General features: G+C 51.6%; 1 protein-coding gene across 2 annotated transcripts in view; it reads right to left on the bottom strand.

Moving 5' to 3' along the window:
* Positions 1-21,083, bottom strand: part of RBP1 (retinol binding protein 1) — a 35,043-nt gene extending 13,960 nt beyond the window's left edge. The window contains exons 1-3 of one of the 2 annotated variants that reach the window (XM_067033690.1): positions 20,917-21,083; positions 10,124-10,473; positions 9,404-9,582 (exon numbers count right to left, since the gene is read on the bottom strand). In XM_067033690.1, coding sequence (XP_066889791.1) covers positions 9,404-9,582; positions 10,124-10,196 — 252 coding nt within the window. In that variant the 5' untranslated portion in view covers positions 10,197-10,473; positions 20,917-21,083. Of the gene's footprint in view, positions 1-9,403; positions 9,583-10,123; positions 10,474-20,916 lie in introns of those variants that run through there. The other variant, XR_009335739.2, reaches the window with a different exon arrangement.

Genomic DNA, 21,083 nt, shown 5'->3' with positions numbered 1-21,083 from the left:
TAGCTCCTCTGTGCTGGGATTGTTGGAGGGTTGAATACATAACATACATTAAGTACTTTTGGAGGTGGGCGCAGGGCTGAAGGTGAAGCCCTGCACCACTCCCAACACTCTGAGGCCATCCTTTTCCCCTTCAACTCACACGCCAGCCTCCCATGCAGGGCCTGCCTTCGGTGGCAGGCAGCCCAGGGAGGTGGAGTTCCCACCCTGCCCGCAGAGACCCAGCTCCAGGCACCACATACCTTCTCCCACCCCCACGGAGTCCTTGTGGGCTCTGCTGCTACTTGAGATCAGCCAGAAACAAGAGCCCAGCCTTGACAGACCTGCAAACTTCAGCCAGAGAATAATAATCCAACGCCCACTGTGTACTCACCAGACACCAGGCACTGTGGTCACAGCTTAGTTTGCATATAGCCCACTGAACTTTTCTAAAGTATCTTCCACCCGACGTGCTCCCCCACTGAGATGTGGACTCCACGTCCTCTTCCTTGGGAAGACGGGTGGGCCTTTGTGACTGCTTCAACCAACAGAGTATGGCAAAATTCTTGCTATATGACTTCAGAGGCTAAGTAGATTATAAGAATGTCATACACTCTGCCTTGTTCTCTTGGCCCTCTCGTTCTTGGAACCCAGCTGCCATGTTGTGAGGAAGCTCAAGCAGCCAGTAGAGAGTGAGTGTGAGTGAGCCATCTGGAAAGTGGACCCTCCAATGCCTCACGGACATGGCATGCTGCAGGGACAAGTCATCCCCTTGGAGCCCTGCCCTAACTGCAGATTCATGAAGAAAATAAACAACTGTTATTGTTTCGGAGTTTCGGAGCACTAAGTTTTGAAGTGGTTTGTTACACAGCAATAGAAATTTGAAATAATTCATCACCACATTTAATTTTCACAACATCCCATTAGTGGTACTACCTCTGCCTCCTTTTTACAAATGAGGACACTGAAGTCCAGAGGGATAGAGTACCTTCCCCAAGGAAACACGGTTGGAGAGTGGACCCAGGATTCAAATCCAGGTTCATCTCAAAGCCAAGGCTCCCAGTTGCTCTGCTGTATCCCACGCTTGTCCAGCTGCACACACTCCTGGTATCACTTACTCGGACCCTCAGTTGCAAACCGTCATGGGCTGCTGCAAGTGAGGTGTCCCCAGGCAGACTCCATCCACAGGGACTGCATCTGTCCACTCTCATTCATCCCCTGTAACTGGGCACCCTTAACCCCAGCACAGGCTTATTACACTGAATCATGACGAGAACATCACTGGAACCCGGGCGTGGGCCAGCCCGCTTCCTCATTTCTCTCCCTTAGTAGTTATCACAAGCACGATCTTCGAATCCACGGCATGCAGCACCAGTCAGGAACTTGTTAGAAAAGCTCCTGGTCCCTATTCTAGACCTTCTGAATCGGAAACTCTGGATGTGGGGCAAGTTCAAGTCTGAGAACTACTGCTTTAACTACTTATGTGGTTTTCAACCTATGATCTGTGGGCTCTGTATGTCATAGGATGTTTTTAGGTGCAAGCAACAGGAAACCAGTTCAAATAGTTTCAGGGGAAAGAAAGGGCATGTATTTGCTGGTTCAAGTACACAACGAAAAGTCTCAGAATGGCATTAAGCGTCAGGAGGTCCAGCAACCCTCCGATGCTGAGGTTTCCCCCTCTCTCTCTCTCTCTCATTTCTGCTTATCTACCAGCCTCATCTTACTTTTTCCTTCTGTTGGATTTCTGCATGCAGCCACGGAGGGCGGCAGGGAACGTACGACTGGCCCAGCGCAGGTCAAACGCACAATCATGGGACAGGCCACAGGGTACGGTCATGGCCCTCGTTTAAGGTTCTCATCCCAGGAGACACAATGTACTGGGATTTGCAGCTTCTTCAGAACCCACAGGTAAGTAGGGGTCATTCCCACCAAATAAGGGGAGCAATGTCGGTCAGAAAAACAAACAGCTGTAATCCTCCAGTAAACATCTGACCAACACAAGTTTGCTTTGCCTGCAGTCTAGGGTATCAGAAGGGCTTTGCCCGCTTATTGCACATAGTATTGTGGCTTCACCAGGCCCTGTCTTCTGTGCTGTCACCATGGTCCTCAGAATTTGCTGTGAGCCGGGTGAAGCAGCAGTCATGATGCCCATTTTGCAGATGTGAAAACAGAGGCAGCAGGTCCAGTCATTTAAGGTCACTTCGTTAACTAAGTAATAGAGGAGGATTCAAAACCAGATGTCTGACTCTACTACCAGCACTCCTTCTCCACACCCCCAAGACCCGTCAGCACTGTCTGTGCTCACCTCCAGGTTGCGATGAGCCTCTCAATAAGGAACTGAGGTGCTGGCCCTCAGCAGAGCTCCATAGGAGACCTTGTAATAGCTTTATAAATAAACTAGTTAGAACCCTTCCTCTGCCACCAGCTGGCTGGATGACCTTGGGCTGAAAAGCTTCCTCAACTTGGAGCCTCAGATTCCCATCTGTAAAATGGACATAATGATACTCACGGAACAGCATTTGCTGTGGGGACCAAAGGAGAAAAAGTGCTAAAATCATCTGGGACAGGCATGGCACTCAGTAAGGATTTAGCACGTTATTTTCCTTTGTTCCTGCCTAACAAAAACCAAAACCTAACAAACAAATGTGATTCTTGAAAGTTACTTTGTGAATTTTATTTGGGTTGCTTTAATTCTTCTTTTTGTAATCCTCAAAAGTATGCTGCTGACACCGATTTCAAAGGTCAAAGAACTTTAGCTAAGACATGAAAGAGACTCCGTGTTTCCTTCCTGGAAAAGACCCTGCCAAATGCAGGGGGCCTGATCTGAGCAGGGGCGGCTCTCAGAAGGCTTCCAAATCCAATGGCATTCTCAGCTCTGCAGCCCAGGGGGTGAATTCTGCTTTCGGCATCATGTTTTTTTAAATAAGAATAACAACAACAACAACAACAAAAACCTCTTTAATGAATCAAGAATAGGATCAGAAGAAAGCTGGCAAAAGCATTTAAACCAAAGCATTAACAGCAGTTTGGTAGATATCATGTATTACCATATATACTTAGATGAATGGATGGATGGAGGAAAGTAAGTCAGGGAGGGAAGGGAAGGAAACATGTAAGCGCTGATACGGAAAGATGCCGGAGAAACATCATCGAGTGAGAAAACAATGTCTTTTCTTTCTTTCTTTCTTTCTTTCTTTCTTTCTTTCTTTCTTTCTTTCTTTCTTTCTTTCTTTCTTTCCTTTCTTTCTTTCTTTCTTTCTTCTTTCTTTCTTTCTTTCTTTCTTTCTTTCTTTCTTTCTTTCTTTCTTTCTTTCTTTCTTTCTTTCTTCTTTCTTTCTTTCTTTCTTTCTTTCTTTCTTTCTTTCTTTCTTTCTTTTTTTCCTTCCTTCCTTCCTTCCTTCCTTCCTTCCTTCCTTCCTTCCTTCCTTCCTTCCTTCCTTCCTTCCTTCCTTCCTTTTCTCTCTCTCTCTCTCTCTCTCTCTCTCTTTCTTTCTTTCTCTGTCTCTCCCTCTTTCTGTCTTTTTCAGCTTTAGATAGAAACATTGACAAATCACCGCCTCGGTAACTATGTGGCTGGATGGCTTCTATATTGGAGGAAGATTTCTGCACAGATCCACCAGAAACAGTAACAGTGATAACCTCTGGGGGGCGGGAATGAGGCCAGGTAAGGGAAGGGGTCCTTTCCTTTTCAGTCCACTTTCTCCTGTGCCATTTGAATTCTTTTTTTCCTTTTACAGTGAAAACAAAGAAAGCAACAGAGGGCTGGAAGTAGAAGGCAGGCTCTGTGGAAGGGGTCATTCTGAGTTCAAGGCTGGAGATGAAGGCAAGGCCTCAGCCTGGGAGGAGGTGCCGGCTGCTGAGTGAACAAAGCTGCCTCCCCCAGGGAAAACCTGACCTGGTGTCCAGAGGGATGACAAATGGCCCTTCTGCCACCACCATGCAGAGCCAGGCTCCCGGCTGGGATTCCCGCGGAGGCTCGTCTTCTCCCACAAAAGCTGCTTGTGCCGCGGGGGCGGGGCGGGGGGGGGAGCTGGGAACCAGGAACCCGATCATTCCTTGTGCCGATCATTCCTTGTGCCGAAGGGCTCCCTGGCCCTGGCGTGGGGAACGGTATTTGAAGCGAAGGAGCATCTCCCTTTTGGAAGGTCCCCACCCTGCCAAAGCCTCCATCTGCTAGATTCAATAAATAATACTGGTTTCAAACTGGGCCTCAGATTTCATTTTAATGGATAAAGGCGTGCAGGAGGCGGTGGAGAAAAGCTGAGTCCAGTCTTGATACACTTCTACCAAAACCACAGCCCTGGCTGCTTGGGGTCCTGTAAAGAGCTGAATAGAAAAAACTGCAAATGGGAGCCGAGTGAACCCGGCTGCACAGAGCTGAGCCCCTCCACCCATCAGCCTGGGGAGAGACCGCAGAGCCATTTCAGGTGGTTCTGGGCAGGGACCGCCATGTCCACGGGGCCCGGCGATGTAATCCTCAAAACAGCATTTGGCAGGGTCTTTTCCAGGAAGGAAACACGGAGCCTCTTTCATGTCTTAGCTAAAGTTCTTCGACCTTTGAAATTGGTGTCAGCAGCATACGTTTGAGGATTACCTCGGGGCCCGGCGGCGACGGACTAAGCCAGCACGTGGCCCTCTACACCTGAGTGCCTCAGAAACATCATGAGTGCTGTCCACTTTTTACAGAGACACAGGTACAGAGAGGTTTCTTTTCTCCAAAGCGGTGGTTCTCAAGGTTTAGTTGCTGGAGAACCACCTGGTGGGCTTATTGAAGAAAGCCAGATTGGTGGCCCCGCTCCCAGAGTTTCTGATCCACCAGGGGTCTGGCTGGAGAATCTGTGTTTCTAACAAGTTCTCACCCTGCTGCCGCCGCCGCCGGTCTCAGCTTCGGGAACCACCGCTCTAAGGGACACACGGTGCAAACAGTGACATACGGCTGGCTGTTTGATCCTTGACTTTAGGTACCAGGGTGGGGGGAGGGCTGTGGAAGGGTGGAGAAGGTCCCATCTAAAAGAAGGCACTGTGACAGCGTCCTGGGGATCCACAGGGTGCAGGAATAAAAGGGCACCCAGCATTTTCAGCAGTCTTGATTTTACTGGGGTACAACTAGCCAGAAATATGGATTTTTCTATGACATCTTACAACCTTTGGCAATCATTGGCAACTGGCTCTTAAATTTCTCAAACATTGTGTGAGCCAAACAAAACACATCTGCAGCCCAGATTTCATCCTCTGGCTGCTGTTCCAGAAGACAGATAAGGTTCCCATGGAAAGAGGCAGGAGCAGAGCTCTCTGAGCCTCTGGGCCCTTTGGGGAGGATGGGAGCCTGACCACGCCTCTCCCAGAAGGCTCCCTGGGGCCTGTCGGGGCCACATCCAGGCTCCCCACTGGGTCCTCAGCACTGTCCCCAGCCACACCCTGCACTCTGGCCACATGAAGTCTTTGCAGACTGCACCTCTGTCCCGGATGAAACCCCTCCCAGCCAGGCCTTTTCTGACCTCTGGGCCTTTGTGCACGTGGTTCCCTTCGCCTGAAATGCTCTCCACATCCGCCCTAATTCTTACTTGTCCTTCAAGGCCCCCTCAGCCGTCACCTCCTCCTGGGAGCCCTCCCTGACCACTGCCTGTCCCCCATCCCCCCATCCCTGCCCTCCTAGCCTGCTGTGCTTCCATCACTGCACTGGGCTGTAATAGCCTGAGGCTGTGTCTGTCTCCTCCACTGGCCTGGGTGCTCCAGGAGGCTTTGCTGCCTCTGTGTCCCCAGGCTGAGCCCAGGGCTGGTGTGGGACAGGTCTGGTCTGAAATAGCACCTACCAAGTGCTGTTCTCTTGGCCTTGGCCTTCCTCTCATCCGCTTTCTGTTTGCTTACTTCCTGACTATCCTTCAAACCACTACTCAGACTCTACTTCCTGTGGGAACAGCCCCTGACCTCCCAGACCCGGGGGGCCCCTTCTCTGCCTGTCCTTCCCCATCAACACACCATCTCAGCATGATTGACTGCTTTGGTCCGCTGCCCCCATTACACTGAACTCCACGAGGGCGGGACTCTTGTGCGATTCATCTTAGTAACGCAAGGGCCGCAAAGACAGAGTGAGCACCGTGAAATGCATATAGGACCAAGAAAGGAATGAACGGAACAGGTGAGCAATGAGATCCTTATAATGTGCTGGGAAGTACATGTTAGAATGAGGCCAACCTGATGCTGAGAACTGGCTTCCTCCGGCCACTGCTCCCTGCTGGTGGCTGCAGAGACCGGGGAGCAGGAGGGGTAGTGGTGCGCTCTCTTTGGCAACCACCTTGCCCAGGAACCCCGAGGACCCTCTGGGCCTTGGCCATGTGGCCTATTGCAGGCAGCTGCCCTTCATTCACAAGCACGAGGCTCGACAGTTGCCATCATTCTATTATGCTCTGCTCTCCCCCAGCTGTGCTCTTCCCTGTGGCCCCCCCTCCTGCTGGACAGCAGGGGAGAAGGGCTTCTCTGCAGTGCAAGGGCCAAGGGAAGGCCAGAGCAGAGGGCCAGCCATCCTCCCAACAGGCAGCAGCACGGTTAGCGCGTGCCATCTACAGTACTTGGGAGGCGGCCGCCCTGAGTCCTGGGACAGCAAAGGTGACCACGAGTCCTCATACAATGTCAGCGAGTTTGCCAAGCTGCTAGGCTCCCTGATCTGTCCACCCACCACCGTCCTAATGCCTAATGGCCGAAAAAAGAGGGTGGCCGTGTGCCCCTTCCTTTGTGTCCAAACCCGTCCCTTCCACCTCTTTTTTGTTACAAGTAAGTGGAGAAGTCACCCCCTCCAGAATTCCTTCTGAGATGCCCTCCTCTGGAGCTTCCCTTTGTCACCACTGATCACAGCGTGTTCCGACTGTGTGTGTGACTGTCTCCACCACAAAGACTGTGAGTTCCTGGACATCAGAGATTGTGACATGTTCCGCTGGGTCAGACCGCATTCAAATCCTCCCTCTGCCACTTCCTTAACCTCCCAAGGTCACACGACAAGAAATCCTGCCTTGGTTTTCTTATCTGTAAAATGGGTTGACACCAGCATTGTGAAGATTCACTGAGTTAAAATAAAATGGGAACGGTACTTCAGCACTTGAAGAGTACAGGCATACCTCGTTTTACTGCACCTCAAAGATACTGTGTTTTTTGCAAATTAAAGGTTTGTGACAACTTTCATCAAGCAAGTCTATTGGTGCCATCTTCCCAACAGCATTTGCTCACTTTGGGTCTCTGTGTCACATTTTGGTAATTCCCGCAGTTATTTCCAACTTTTTCGTTATCTGTTACAGGGATCTGTGATCAGTGATCTTTGACATTACCATTGCAAAAAGATTACGACTTGCCAAAGGCTCAGATGATGGTGAGCGTTTTTTTAGCTATAAAGTAGTTTTTCTTTTTTCTTTTGGCCGCGCCACCTGTGGGATCTTAGTTCCCCGACCAGGGCTCGAACCCGTGCCCCCTGGTTTAGAGGTGTGGGGTATAAACTACTGGACCGCCAGGGAAGTCCCTAAAGTAGTTTTTAACTAGGGTATATACACTGTTGTTTACACAGAACACTACTGCACACTTAATAGACCACAGTACAGTGTAACCATAAGTTTGATATGCACTGGGAAACAGAAAACTTCGTGTGACTTGCTTTATTGTGATGTTTGTTTTATTGCGGGGGTCTGGGGCTGAACCTGCAATATCTCCGAGGTCTGCCTATATTAACTAGTATTACTAGGTGATCAATAAATGTTTCATACAGTAATGGATGAGGGTGGGAATGAAACAGCAAAGATAATTAGCCAAGTAAGTACAAGCCAGCACATTCCAGAGGTGGCAGTGACCCAAAATAAATAGAGATGTTTGCTGTGCCCTGTAAGTACCTCAAGAGTGGGCTGAGGACAAGGATTGTTCTTACAGGGACAAGGATTATTCTTACGTGCATTTGCAGGCAGCGGGCCAGGGACCAGGTCTTGGGCAGTGGTCCGACAGGCCGGGCCCCCTCCTCCCCAAGGCAGGCGCTGTCTGAAGGTCTCCTTTCCCACTATGAGCCTCTCCGAGGATTAAGAGGCCTTGGGCCTTTTAAAGGCACGACCTGACATTTCCCTACAACAGTAGTGTTTCCCCCCCCGCCCCCCCCGCAGTGGCCTCTCCAAGGATCCTCCTTGGCGGCCACCCCCTCTTCCGCCACCATTCCAAGCGCAGACTCCGACACTAACTCAGATCCCCTTCAGGTGAATCAACAAGTAGGGGGGTGAGTCATCCTGGCCGGGGGTTCCTCATCCCCAGACACCGGCACTCCTTCAGCCACAGTCCTGACAAACCCCCGACACCCGGTTTCTGCAAAGGCTAGCCACAGAGGAGCCTGGCCCCGAGCAGAAGTGTGGGCCTCCAAGTCCGGTCTCTGGAATCTCCTCTGGGAGCCTCAGTCAGTGTAAAATATGGGATTACTAACCCCTCCCTCACTGGGCTGTGGTGTAAAATAGCTGGCACAGTGCAGGGCACGGAGCAGACCCTCAGTAAAGGGTAGGAGGGGGAGGGGAAGAGGAGTCGGGGAGAAGCTCACATCAGTAAGCAAAGCAGCTCCCTGGGGGTGGGAGTGAGCTAGCTCTGGACCCAAGACTGGGAAAGGGAGACCGGGAGCACCCTGACCTCCCAGCAACCCCAAGAATGTTGATGGAGGCCCCGGGCTGACCTTCCGGAGGCTGCTGTGGTGGCGCTAATTGGGGTCTCCGGGTCACCAGCTTCCCACCCTTGGGGGCAGGTGGCTCCCTCCCTTCCCCCACTGTCGCCGCCTCTGTCCTGGGCTGCTGTTGGCTGCAAGCTTCAAAGGAAGCTCGGGGGCAGTGGAGGATAGGGTAGGGAAGGGGATGGCCAGGAGAAAAACCCCACTTTGGGGATGAAGGGGGGGCAGGTCAGAAGGCAGAGTCACGGTGCCCCCTGCTTCCTAGAGCGGCTCCATGCTAAGTCCTGTAGGAAGTTTACACTTCAGAAGGGTTGCCTGTGTTTCATCTTGCTTTCCTCCCTTCTCTCCTTCCTCCCCCAGCCTACAGTTCAGCCAGAGAGTCAACAGATTTGCCGGGAATTCCTGCCCAGCGCCTCCCTAGCTGTGTTACTCTGAGCATGTTGCTTCTTGAGACTGTTTCTTCATCTGTAAAATGGGCGTACTGAGACCTCCTTCAGAGGTTGTTATGAGGATTGGATGAAGGCAAGTGTATAAAGCACCAATGCCGGGACACAGGAGAGACTCAACAAACCACAGCTTTCATCTCGGAGGGTATGCTTGATAAGTCGAGAGCTGCCTACCCTGGGGGCTGCGAGTGTGAAGATCTTGAGTCCCTAAGAACACAAAGGCGCTTGCTCCCCTCTCAGACGAACTAGCCCTGCCTTGGGTCAGGACCCCTGGGCAGCAGACGCCCAGGTGTACGCAAAGCCTCACCATGCACTTGCGGTCGTCTATGCCCGTCAGATCCTCCTCAAACTCCTCCCCAACCTGGAAGTCCATGATGTAGTTCCTAAAAGTGCTCAGCGTTCGGATGATCATGTGGTCGCCGTTCTGCACGATCTCTTTGTCTGGCTTCAGCAAGTTGGCGATTTTGCGCAAGGCCACATTGACATCTGCAGGGAGTGCCGGGGCAGAAAGGAGCAGAGAGTTGACTGGAAAATTCAGAGAACTGTTGCCAAGGTAGCGGGGCCCTAGGAGCCCGCTTCTCCCGCGCCCCACCCCCCAAGAAACCCATCGGGGTCCCCTGCTCGATTAGCAAGGCCTCTGCGCGCAGCTAGCTGGTCTGTGTCTTTTTCTTTCTTTCTTTTCTTTGCTTTATTTTTTGTTTTTTGGTTTTTTTACAACAAAGGTTTCTACCCTTACGCTAACCTTTTGAAAACTAAAGCTAGCCAACCAAGCCCAGCTTTCCTAATGAAATTATCCACTTCGAGAGCCAACCATCAGACATTGACCACCATGAACCTTAATAACCCCCGTCCTCCAATTCGCACTTGCTGGCCCCCTGGAGACGCCCCTTCCCCGGTCGGGGTGCCCATGGCGGCGGCTGGGCCGGCGGAGGCAGGCGGGTGGGCGGCCGGCTCGGGAGGGCGCCTGGATCCCACTCCCAGCGGCCCGGCCGGGCGCCCCGGGCAGAGCGCAGCGGGCAGCGCTTACCCAGCGCGCGCAGGTACTCCTCGAAATTCTCGTTGGCCAGCATCTTCCAGTACCCGGTAAAGTCGACCGGCATTTCAGGGGGCGACTGGGGCCGGACCGGGACCGAGCGGGCGGGAGCAGATCTGGGCTCGCGGTGCGACCTGGGTGGTGGGCGGCCCGGAAATGTGCGCCCTCGTGGGGGCGAGGGCTCGTGGGGCGGCGACAGCTGGATTGCAAGCGCGCACAAAGCCAGCGGGAGGATCCACCGTAGCTGTCGCTCCTCCCCCCTCAGCGGGGCGGGGCCGGGGATGTCTGAGGGTCAGGTTGTCCCCGGCCCGCCGCCGCCTAGTTCAGACCTTCAGCTTCCTTCCCTAGGAAGGAAAAGGAGATGGTGGTGGAGGTGAGGGGTGTTTTATTGATTCCAACTTTTCGGTTCCTGCGGGCTTCCTTCAAACGCCTTGAACTTCTCACATTCAGCGGCCACTTGAGGGTGGGGAAACATTCTCCTGCGTTTGCTGGAGTAATTAGGGAAAGAGACCACTTACAGGCTTACAGCGCGGGTGGCCGGTGGGGATCCAGGATCCAGAGAGCTGGGCAGTTCAACTCCGGGAAAGAAAAGTGGGGCACTCCCCACATCCCTCCCCCAAATAAAAGCAAAGCTGGGGGACTTCCCTGGTGGCACAATGGTTAAGAATCCGCCTGCCGATGCAGGGGACACATCTTCGATCCCTGGTCCGGGAAGATCCCACTTGCCGCGGAGCAACTAAGCCCGTGCGCCACAACTACTGAGCCTGCGCTCTAGAGCTCGTGAGCCACAACTACTGAAGCCCACGTGCCTAGAGCCCGTGTTCTGCAACAAGAGAAGCCACCACAATGAGAAGCCCACGCACCTCAACGAAGAGTAGCCCCCGCTCGCCGCAACTAGAGAAAGCCCGGGCACAGCAACGAAGACCTGACGCAGCCAAGAATAAAAAATAAAATAAATAAATAAATAAATAAAAATTTTAAAAAGCAAGGCTGATGTTGCTTGAAGTAAGTATGGTTTAAAAAAGGCCCTCTGTCGGGCTTCCCTGGTGACGCAGTGGTTGAGGATCCGCCTGCCGATGCAGGGGACACGGGTTCGTGTCCCGGTCCGGGAAGATCCCACGTGCCGCGGAGCGGCTGGGCCCGTGAGCCGTGGCCGCTGAGCCTGCGCGTCCGGAGCCTGTGCTTCGCAACGGGAGAGGCCACAACAGTGAGAGGCCCGCATATCACACACAAAAAAAATAAATAAATAAAAATTAAAAAGGCCCTCTGCAGAGTGAAGTTTGAGATCCACTGCTTTATGCAAATGTAAGCAATTATCAATACACTGTTGACTTTCCCCTCTGCTTTCACCTAGTGGCAGTACAGCACTCCACAGTGTTGTTCACTTAGCTTTCTTCACTTACTCTGTTCTGGAGACCTCATTCTTTTGCAGGATATTCCATTGTGTATCCAGCTTGTCCCTCACTGCTGGACATTTATGTATATATTATTTTCCAATCTTTTACTATTAGAAGCAGTACTGCAATGAAGATCTTTGAGCACATCTCTTTTCTCACCTGGTGGGTATGTCATGGTGCTTTAAAACCTCTGTCTTTGCCAGCAAGGAGATGACATAATCATGTGGGTTGACTTTTTGACCTCTATTAAAGACTAAACAACTCTTCTAATTTGCTTTTTGCACAACTCACAGCCTAGGTGACAGCAGGTACTTTCTCCTCCCACTCTAGCTCTACCATGGCTCCAACCCCACCCCCTCCCCGCCCACCCTCCCCAGGCTCCTGTGAGTCCTCACACTACATCTGGCTGAGTTAGGAAAAGATACCACTTCATCAGAGTAGGGGCCGCTTCATCCCAGGGAGTGGCTTGGGCACATGGCACTTAGTTCAGCCTGCTTTTGCCTGGTTCCTGTCTGTCTTTGTCTAGTCTCCCAGTGGCTAAGTATACTCCTGCCCTGCTGGGTTTCCTCCCAGGAGGGCTCTCCCAAGTATACTCCCAGCCCCTGCTGGTTGTGCTGTTACCCGCAGCTGGGGGCTGGTTGTGAGGGCAGGCTTTAGAGGCAGAGCACTTGGTTTGAAGCTGGCTGTGTCACTGTGTAGTTGAGTGATCTTGGTTAAGTTGCTTATCCCTTCTGTGCCTCAGTTCCCACATCTGTAAAATGGGGACACTCTGACTACCTACCTCTTCAGGTGGTGAGAAGCAAAGGAGATAAGGGATACAAAGGGCACGGCACAGAGTACTGCTCCAGATACACGGCTGTTTGAGCCAGAGGAGTGAGGGAAAAGGCAAGGGAGAGAAGAGGGGCTGGCCTGTGTCCCCTGCTTCTGGGGCCTTAAGATCAATCCAGTGAGTTGAGTGAAAGTGCTCCGTGGAAGTGAGAATTAAATATCATCACCCTTATCCTTCCTCAGCCCACTCCATCATGCTTGATTTACTCCATTAATCAGTATTTTGGGGTGCTTCTTTCTATCTGGGGTGATATCCCTTGGGATGTGTAAAGCAAGGAGAGCATCTGAGGACAGAGTGTGAAGAAGAGAGAGGGGACCCGTGAGGGGCTGGCAGTCAGTGAGGGCTCCCTGGAGGGGGTGAGGCTCCAGCTGGATGTTGAGGATAGCGGGGATCAGAGAGGTAGGGGAGGGGGGGAAACGCACAGGCCAGGGGAGGAGGGAGAGAGGTGAACAAGGGGGTGCTGAGGAAGGGGCAGACTTGTTAATGGCTGAGAGATTTGTAAACACCCTAGGACATCCTAACCAGACTTTTGTCATTCACTAGCCTTAGAGAAGAGCAGTGGAGATCCAGAGATCCATGACCAGTCCCAGAGAGCCAGCAGAACCACGAAGGAGGGGAGCCAGGCCAGTGGGGAACCACCCTGAGGCTGTATGTGTGAGGCCTGTGAGCAACCCTGGGCTGGGTGGAGGGAGGACAGGAGAGAGCCAAGGGCCCCCAAGGTGGTCACCTGGGGGAGAGGATTGCTCAGAGGAGCTGGGGAGGAAATGTGCCGTTGCATTCTTTAGCCGATCAGTCCGCTCCCTGGGGATAAATCAGAGCTCAGAGAACCGTCTCCACGAAAGGATACCTTGATTTCCCATGATCCTTACAATCTCTGTGTGAGGCGGGCGGTCCTATTCCCGTATCACTGAGTGGTCGAGCAGCTTGCCCTGCGTGTCCCTAGCTGGTGGGGCAGCAGCGCTTCCCGAGGGCAGTGGGGTTGGAGCAGAGAGCCCTGGGACAGACCCTGAGGCTCCATCCCTCCCCCAGAGATGCTCCTCACAAGAAGCTGGGCAGCGCATGCCTTCCAGTGCCTGCCCTCTTTGCTGGGTCTCCAGCTCCCCGAGACTCAAGCGTCCTGGCAGGCGACAGGCGGCCTCATACTCCTGCCTCATGCTGATAAAGAAAACCTTCCCCATCCACGTTTCCCAAGAGCTCATTTTACTTTAGAGGCTGGTAAACTCTTCTCTTTTCCTGTGTTCAAATATGTGTCTGGAATTATGTTGAGGAGAACAAGCCCCCTCCAGTCCCTGAGCTGTTGCCATGCCATCTGTGAAGCTAATGTCTGAAAGTATGAGGGTGGCCCAACAAAGCTGCCTCCCTGTATCCACCATGTTCGGGGGGTGAGAGGGCTTGTCAAGAGGCCACAGGGACTGAGGGGCACCGAGGTCTACACAGGACGCTTGTCTTTGATGCATTTATGAATATGCAAATATGCAAATGAAACTTCAAGTCCCAGAATCTTAAACCCACTGTGGGGAGGTGGACTGGGGATTTATTTCCGTATAGAAAATGGTTCTGCAGAGTGGGTTAGCTACCTTTCATTGACACATGACAGTTGTTTCTACAGACTGTGATAAACCCTGCGTGGGACGTGTTTCTCTTTCGTTCTTTCTTTCTTCCTTTCTTTCCCTCCCTCCCTTCCTTCTTTCCTTCCTTCCTTTCACCCTCCCTCCCTCCTCTCTCTCTCTTTCTTTCCTCTCACTGTTTTTTGCTTTCTTAACTATTTTATTATGGAAACATTTAAACCTCCATAAACAGAGAGATAATTAATTGTACATTGACCTCCCATGGATTCAACCTCACCAGCTTCAACAATTATTAACCCATGGCCAATCTGGTTTCATCTATATCCCCACCCATGCCTCATTTTCCAAAATTATTTTGAGTCAAATACCAGATAGCACATCCTTTCATCTGGAAACATTTCAAGAAGTATCTCTAAAAGATAAAGACTCATTTAACAAAAGTAACACAACACCATTATCACAACTAAAAACCAATAATATTAATGCCTTAATATCATCAACTATCCAGAAAGAGCTTACGTATAATTTTTTGTTTCAGTTTGTTAGTTTGAATCAAGATCCAAACAAGTTTCGTCCATTACACAGTCATAGTAACAGGCCTTGGGCATGAGCCTCTGTGCAAGCCAGCCAGCCCAGAAGGAACAGAACATCTGGTGGAGTGCAGCAGGCAGGGAGGTGACTCATTTGCCCGCCAGGAGATTGCAAGGCTGCACAATGGCAAGTACAATTGTCTTGTTCCTTTGTGACCATGCCCCCGGGCTCTAGGGATGAGAGTAGGATGTGAAAGAAGGCAGAAGGCAGATCCAGGACCCTCAATGAAGAGACATTTTTGGTAGTGGTAGTTTTGTGAAGAACAGAGCACCCTTTACTTTATCTGCTCCAGTCCACCTCCCCAGCTTAACATCCTGCAAAGATACCTGGGTCCCAACTTGCCAGTCCTGTGGCCACACATATATTTGCAATTGACTCCTAGAAAATGAAGCCTAGGTCCTATGGAATCCTGTGATTTCTGTGGGGCAGGCATAGATGTCAGGTAGGTAGGGGGATTACCCATAAGCTCTGTCGACTGAAAAAAATGCACAAGTTGACAATTACATTTTATTCGGTGGACAAAACTGAGGACTTAAGCCCGGGACACAGCCTCTCAGATGGCTCTAAGGGACCACTCCAAAGAGGACAGGGAGGAGCCGGGATATACAGGGGTTTTTGCAACAAAGGCCAGGGAGTTGGAACATCAAAAGATTACTGTTAATTAAAGAAAACCAGAAATCTCAAGTTCATGAATTTAGCGCTTTTCTACATATGGGAAGATGCAAGGGTCTGGGCTTGCTAAGATCATTCCTTTGATAGGCACCTCAGCTATCTGGGGCCAGTATCCTGTGTTTCTCATCCTGAGTCTCCTCAGGCTGTACTGTCAGGGGCGGCTGCAGCAACTGACCGCTAGATGGCTGGCATTCTGTGTCCATCCTGCGTGCCCTCGGGGCCCACCGTAGGGGCGGCTGTAATGTGATGGTTTGATGGCTGCAGCATCCTTTGCTTACTGATATGGCAGGCAACATTTTTTCATCGGCAGTTGGTGTAAGCCCCCCCCCACCCCACCACCACGTGAGTTCCAAAGCTGTGCCAGGGAGGCAACTGTGCTGGATGTCTCCTGACCTGACAGCCCTAGACTGGGATGGAGACTTTATGGAATAGAGGCTCACCAACACAGATGACAGGACCAGGAGGATTTGGGTGGAGTTACAGATGTCTGACAGGAAGGTTCCCCAGGGCTGAGAGATCTTGTATAGTGGCATAGCTGGTAGGAAATCAGAAGAAGTCAGTCTTTGAGTTCCAGTCTAATTTCGGTCTTTAAGTGGCCATTTCATCCAATGAAATGCAAGAAATGATACAGCGGATGGAAAGATGGGAGATGTCACGATTCCATGCGTTGCCATGTCATGACAATGATGCAGGAAGGGTTTTTGGTCAAAAGCAAAGCAGAGGAAATTTTAAGTGAGATGTCATTAGCCATTGTGTTACACCAGGGTCACTAGAAGGTGGGAAAAGGGTCCACATGATTCATCTGCCTATTGGTGGCCAGTCAGCCTACCTCCCCCGGACATGCCCACAAAAGGACTAAAGTGGGAGGTGGCATAGCTTATCTGAGAAGCTAGGCAACTAAGGGCAGCCCTTGCCAGCTATTAGATAGAAAATAGGTGTAGGCAGATTCTTGACCCACGTGGTGTCTGCTGTGGTTTCAGTGGGTCCGTTGGGCCAGTGGCTGGGTAGAGGTGGCCAATTTTTTTTTTTTTAATCGTTTCTCTTGAGCAGCCTTTCTCAAGTACTTGGTGTGCTTGGCCTTGAGGGTTTGAGATTTAACAAAAGATTTATAAATTTTGTGTTTTCACTTTGATGATACTCTTTTTCTTATTGAAGTATAGTTGATTTACAATGTTGTGTTAATTTCTGCTGTACAGCAAAGTGGTTCAGTTATACGTATATATATATATACATATATACATATATATATATACACACACACACATAATGATACTCTTAAAATATATTTTTGGTCAGTAATGAATTTGAAAAAAAAATGCATCATACATATTCACAACTTTACCCACCTCACTGCCTTTTATGGAGGATTGTGGTTTTGTGTACTTTACCCCACGCCTTCCTATAGGGCTAGTCAGAGGTGCTGGGTGGAAAGGAGGATTAGAGGTGGCCCCCCAAAAGTTGACTTAGTGGACAGAGAAAGAGCAGGCAGCTACTCTTAGAAGAAAGGGGGAGACTGGAAAAAGGTGAGGAATGGGGCTGAGGAGATGGGAGTCCTTGCAGAGTCAAGGACTTTTCAAAAGTAATTGTTATGACTGTGTATGGGCTTTGGGCTGATTATACAACCTCGGGTGAGATATGACTGCCTTGGGTCTTCATTTTCAGAAGACAATGAGCCTTAGAGAGGCTTACGACTTGCTCGAGGTCCCACGGGTGGAGTGGCAGGGCTGGGGACGGGATTTGTGTCTGGCTTTGTGTGACCCCAAGCCCAAGGTCTCCTGACCTTGCAGATTATCTCCTGAATGAGGCAAAGATGTATGGGGATCTTGGTGTGCTGGCTCTGATGAATAAGCCCACAGAAGAAAACCCCAGAGAGAACATAAGTCTTCCAAGTCGTCATCAATATGGAAGCAGAACTTGAATCCCCACGTGAAATGTAAGCACAGGGCATATATTCTAAGAGGAAAAAAATCTATAAAGAGTTAAAGATTAATGGCCTTAGTGAGGCTCCTGCCAGATTAAAAAAAAACCCAAATCTTGCCAGACCAATGTTTTTGTGTTCTGGGGGCAGAATTATCCTATGAAGGGATGAAAGGGAAGCAGCTGGTCAAACACACATTGATTTCTGGGCAGCACGTGACCTGTCCTCTGAGGACTTCCCTGAAATGGAACACAGAGCTGGCTGTGCTGACCGGGACAAGGGGAGGCCTCAGAGGGGAGGCTCGCTGGGGTAGGATGGGCCAAGGTCACCTGTTTGGTCCTGGGCTAGCCTCAAGGCCTCGGTCTCTGTCCTGTCTCCTTAGAAGCAGTGGAGGTAAACACACTGTTTAGGTGGTTCATGGAGGGTTTGTGTTTCCAACAGGGGAAGAAATAGGCCAGGAGCTCATTGATACAGGGACAGAGAACACAGTTCAAATAGCATTATCGTAATCTTTGTGAAGACTCTTCTCATCTGTGACCTCCCTTCCTGCTCCATCCTGCCCTCTGCCTCTGGATTAGAGTCCAGTGGCATGAAGAGCTGGGCATTAGAGTCAGACTGGTTTTGAACCCCAGGCCTACCATTTCCTAGCTGTGTGATCTTGGGTAAGTTGCTTAACATCTCTGAGCCATCATCTCATAGGGTAGTTTTGAGGCACCTGGCCCACATATCCTCAAATAAATTCTAGTTTCCTTCTCGTCCTTGTCATCTGAGGCCCTTCACTGTCTGATCCCAGCGTCTTCTCCCAGCCCTATACTCTTCTTTCCCTTGAGTCACCCTCTTGGGCTGGTGGCTTTGCCTTCTGTGTCCTCACAGCCCAGCCTCACTCCTGCAGGTCCCTGGCCCCCAAAGCCTTCTTCTCCTCCTCATCCATCAAAGTCCTCCTGTACCAGCTTCACTGTGATCTCTTCCCTGAGTCCTGAGTGCCCGAGCTCTCCCAACATGTTCGTGTTACTCACTGCCTCAAGCGGACAGAGCTGTGATTTCCGGGAAATCGTGTGTGCACACGCCTGCTTCCACTTCCTCAACGAGACTGTCGATGCTCTGTGGCCAGTGACTGTGTCTCCCGGCACCAGGTCAGGAGCTGGGCACACAGTGGACACACACCGAGAGAACAGGGGGGATGTGTCAAAGCTGCAAGTGATGGATGCTTTCAGCAAACACCTACCAGGTGCCTTCTAGGCGCCTGGAACCGGGCTGGGTGCTGAGGACACTGCCATGAGCGAGACACGACCCCCAGGAAGTTAAGTCTAGTGGAAGAGAGAAATGTAACAAGTGGAGGCTTGTACAGGGTGCTTCAAGGACAAGATGGCGGTTGAACACAGGGATGCAGTCTTGGAGGACGAGTAGGTGTTTGCCTGACTGAGGAGGGAGAGAGTATTCCCAAGAGGGAACAGCACGGGCAACATCAGAGAGGTGTAGGAAAGCCTGGTGTCTTCAGGGAAAGTGGGGGGTCACATGTGGCTGCAGCTAAGGGGGAGTTCTGGGAGGACGGAGGGATGGCACGGTCTGACACAGTGGAAGAAAATGTTGGAGGGACAAGTGGAGCCAGGCCATGAGGACCCTTAGATGCTGCAGCAAGGTACTTGGCCTCTGTCCTGAGGGAAAAGGGCGGCCACTGAAAAGTTTAAGTTCAGGAATGTCACCATGAGGGAAGGGAGAGACACGTAGTCACGGTAACAGGCGTTGGGCATGAACCTCCGTGCAAGCGGCCAGCCCAGAAGGAATAGAACATCTGGCGGAGTGCAGCAGGCAGGGAGGCGACTCATTTGCCTGCCAGGAGATTGCAAGGGCTGCACGATTGTCTTGTTCCTTTGTGACCACGGCCCTGGGCTCTAGGGATGAGAGTAGGATGTGAAAGCTTTCTGTCCTCCATCCACACATCCCGCATCCATCCAAACAACCTCCATTTATCCACCGTCTAGCACACAGAATGCATCCAACACCTACCCATGCACCCATCTACCCACTCATTCATGCACAGCGGCGCCCCAGTCCATTCCAGTCTTTCCAGGTCAGGCAGTTTCAATGGAGTTCTCCTCATTGACCCTCTGACCTTCCTCTGACTCACAGGGACGGGGAAACCCTTTGTCAGCCTCAGTCACCTGACACAAAGCGATCCCAACATGGGTTTGGAGGAAGGCAGGTCCCCAGGGACCAGAGAGGGGAGGGAGGGCTTTCTGGAAGGTGGATCCTGAGAGGGTCCCAAGGAACGAGTGGTGTTGAGAGAGGCTTAGAGAAGCAGGAAGGGTGTGCCAGCTTAGAGAAATGGCTCACACAAACAGTGGGAAGCCGGAAACCATGGTGGGTTACAGACATGATCTCAAGCTGTCTAGAAGAGAGCGTTCCTGGATGACCAGAGAACAGGCAGGAACAGAAGAGAGTGACCAGACTTGGAGGCTCAGATGCTGACTGAGAAGTTGGGCTTTTCCCATGAGGTGAGGGAGGAGGTTGAATGTTTTTGACACCAGTGACAGCAGCACAATGTAAAGATCGTTTAGGAGGAAATGCCTTGGGAGGGGGTGAGGGACAGATGCACCCCCATCTTCTAAAAGCTCTGCAGAGGAGCCGCCAAGCTGCTTCCTGAACAGGACGCACCCCTCTGAATTCCTTCTTCCTTCTCCCGACTCTTAGATAGCGTCTTGCAGAGAGAGTCCGCTTGCCTCAGGCTCCTGGGGTTTTGTTAACACTTGGATCTCTGGGTCCACTGCAGCTCGTTGAATCACAGTCTGGGTGAGCCCAGGAAAGGGCCCTTTTACCAGCCTTTCCAGATGATGCTTATGCCCCCAGCATTTTGAAGACCTGACTCTTGGCGTCTTTACTGCTCTGCCGTCCTGGTCCCTTCCCTGCACCCTGACTCAGCACTAGGGGATGCCGGGTGTACGCTGGATGTGGGTTTCTCCTGTGAGGCTGGGAGCAACCAGACGGCGGAGGCCTGGGCTTTCCTGCCTCTACTAGCAGGAGCTTGGTAGGTGTCTGTTAGTCAGTGCGTGACCGGAGGACACCCTGAGCCTGATGGCCTTTGTGAGAGCGAAGAGAATTGTCCGAAACCATCTCCATGGCTGGTGCAGCATTAACACAGATGTGAATGTTTGGGCTTGGCCTGGCTGTTCCAGGAAGACAGTATCGCTCATCATGGCCGCCATCACCCCATCCACAGCTGCCCTGCTGATGGCGGGCTTTCCAGCTGGACTGTGGGCTGGTCTCAGTGACTCACTCACCGCATATTTTTTTTTTTTTTTTTTTTTTTTTGCGGTACGCGGGCCTCTCAGTGCTGTGGCCTCTCCCGTTGCGGAGCACAGGCTCCGGACGCGCAGGCGCAGCGGCCACGGCTCACGGGCCCAGCCGCTCCGCGGCACGTGGGATCCTCCCGGACCGGGGCACGAACCCGTGTCCCCTGCATCGGCAGGCGGACTCTCAACCACTGCGCCACCAGGGAAGCCCTCACCGCATGTTTGAGTTAGCTTTCCTCCCTCCCTTCCTCCTTCCTTCCTTCTATTCTTCTTCCTATCCTTCCACTCCTCCACTCCCCCTGTAGTTACAAGCAACAGAAACAAATTCTGGAGAATTTAAGAAATGAGGAAATTTACTACAAGGATTACCAAAGGCACAACGGATTTGGGGAGGGAAAGAGGAAACACAAACGGGACCCTCTATGGGGAACTGTTAGGACACGGCCACCGGGACAGACCGACTCCAGCCATTTTTAGTGGCCGATGTGTTCTAGATTTGAATTCCGGGGAATGAGCACCTACCTGGGTGTGCCCTGCCAGACTGAATCCAGTGAGGAAGAGGAGCCCTTAAAAGGAACTCAGCGTGCTGTTAGGAAGCAGAGTGGGTGCTGGGCCTGCACCAGACCGTCTGGATGTTCACCCCGTGGGGCACTTGGTCCGCGCACTCTGAGACATCGAGCCCCTTCCTC

The sequence above is a fragment of the Kogia breviceps genome, chromosome 5 (assembly GCF_026419965.1).
Source record: "Kogia breviceps isolate mKogBre1 chromosome 5, mKogBre1 haplotype 1, whole genome shotgun sequence".
Classification (NCBI taxonomy): domain Eukaryota; kingdom Metazoa; phylum Chordata; class Mammalia; order Artiodactyla; family Physeteridae; genus Kogia; species Kogia breviceps.
The sequence above is the reverse complement of the archived record's forward strand: the minus strand, read 5'-3'. Positions and strand labels throughout refer to the sequence as shown.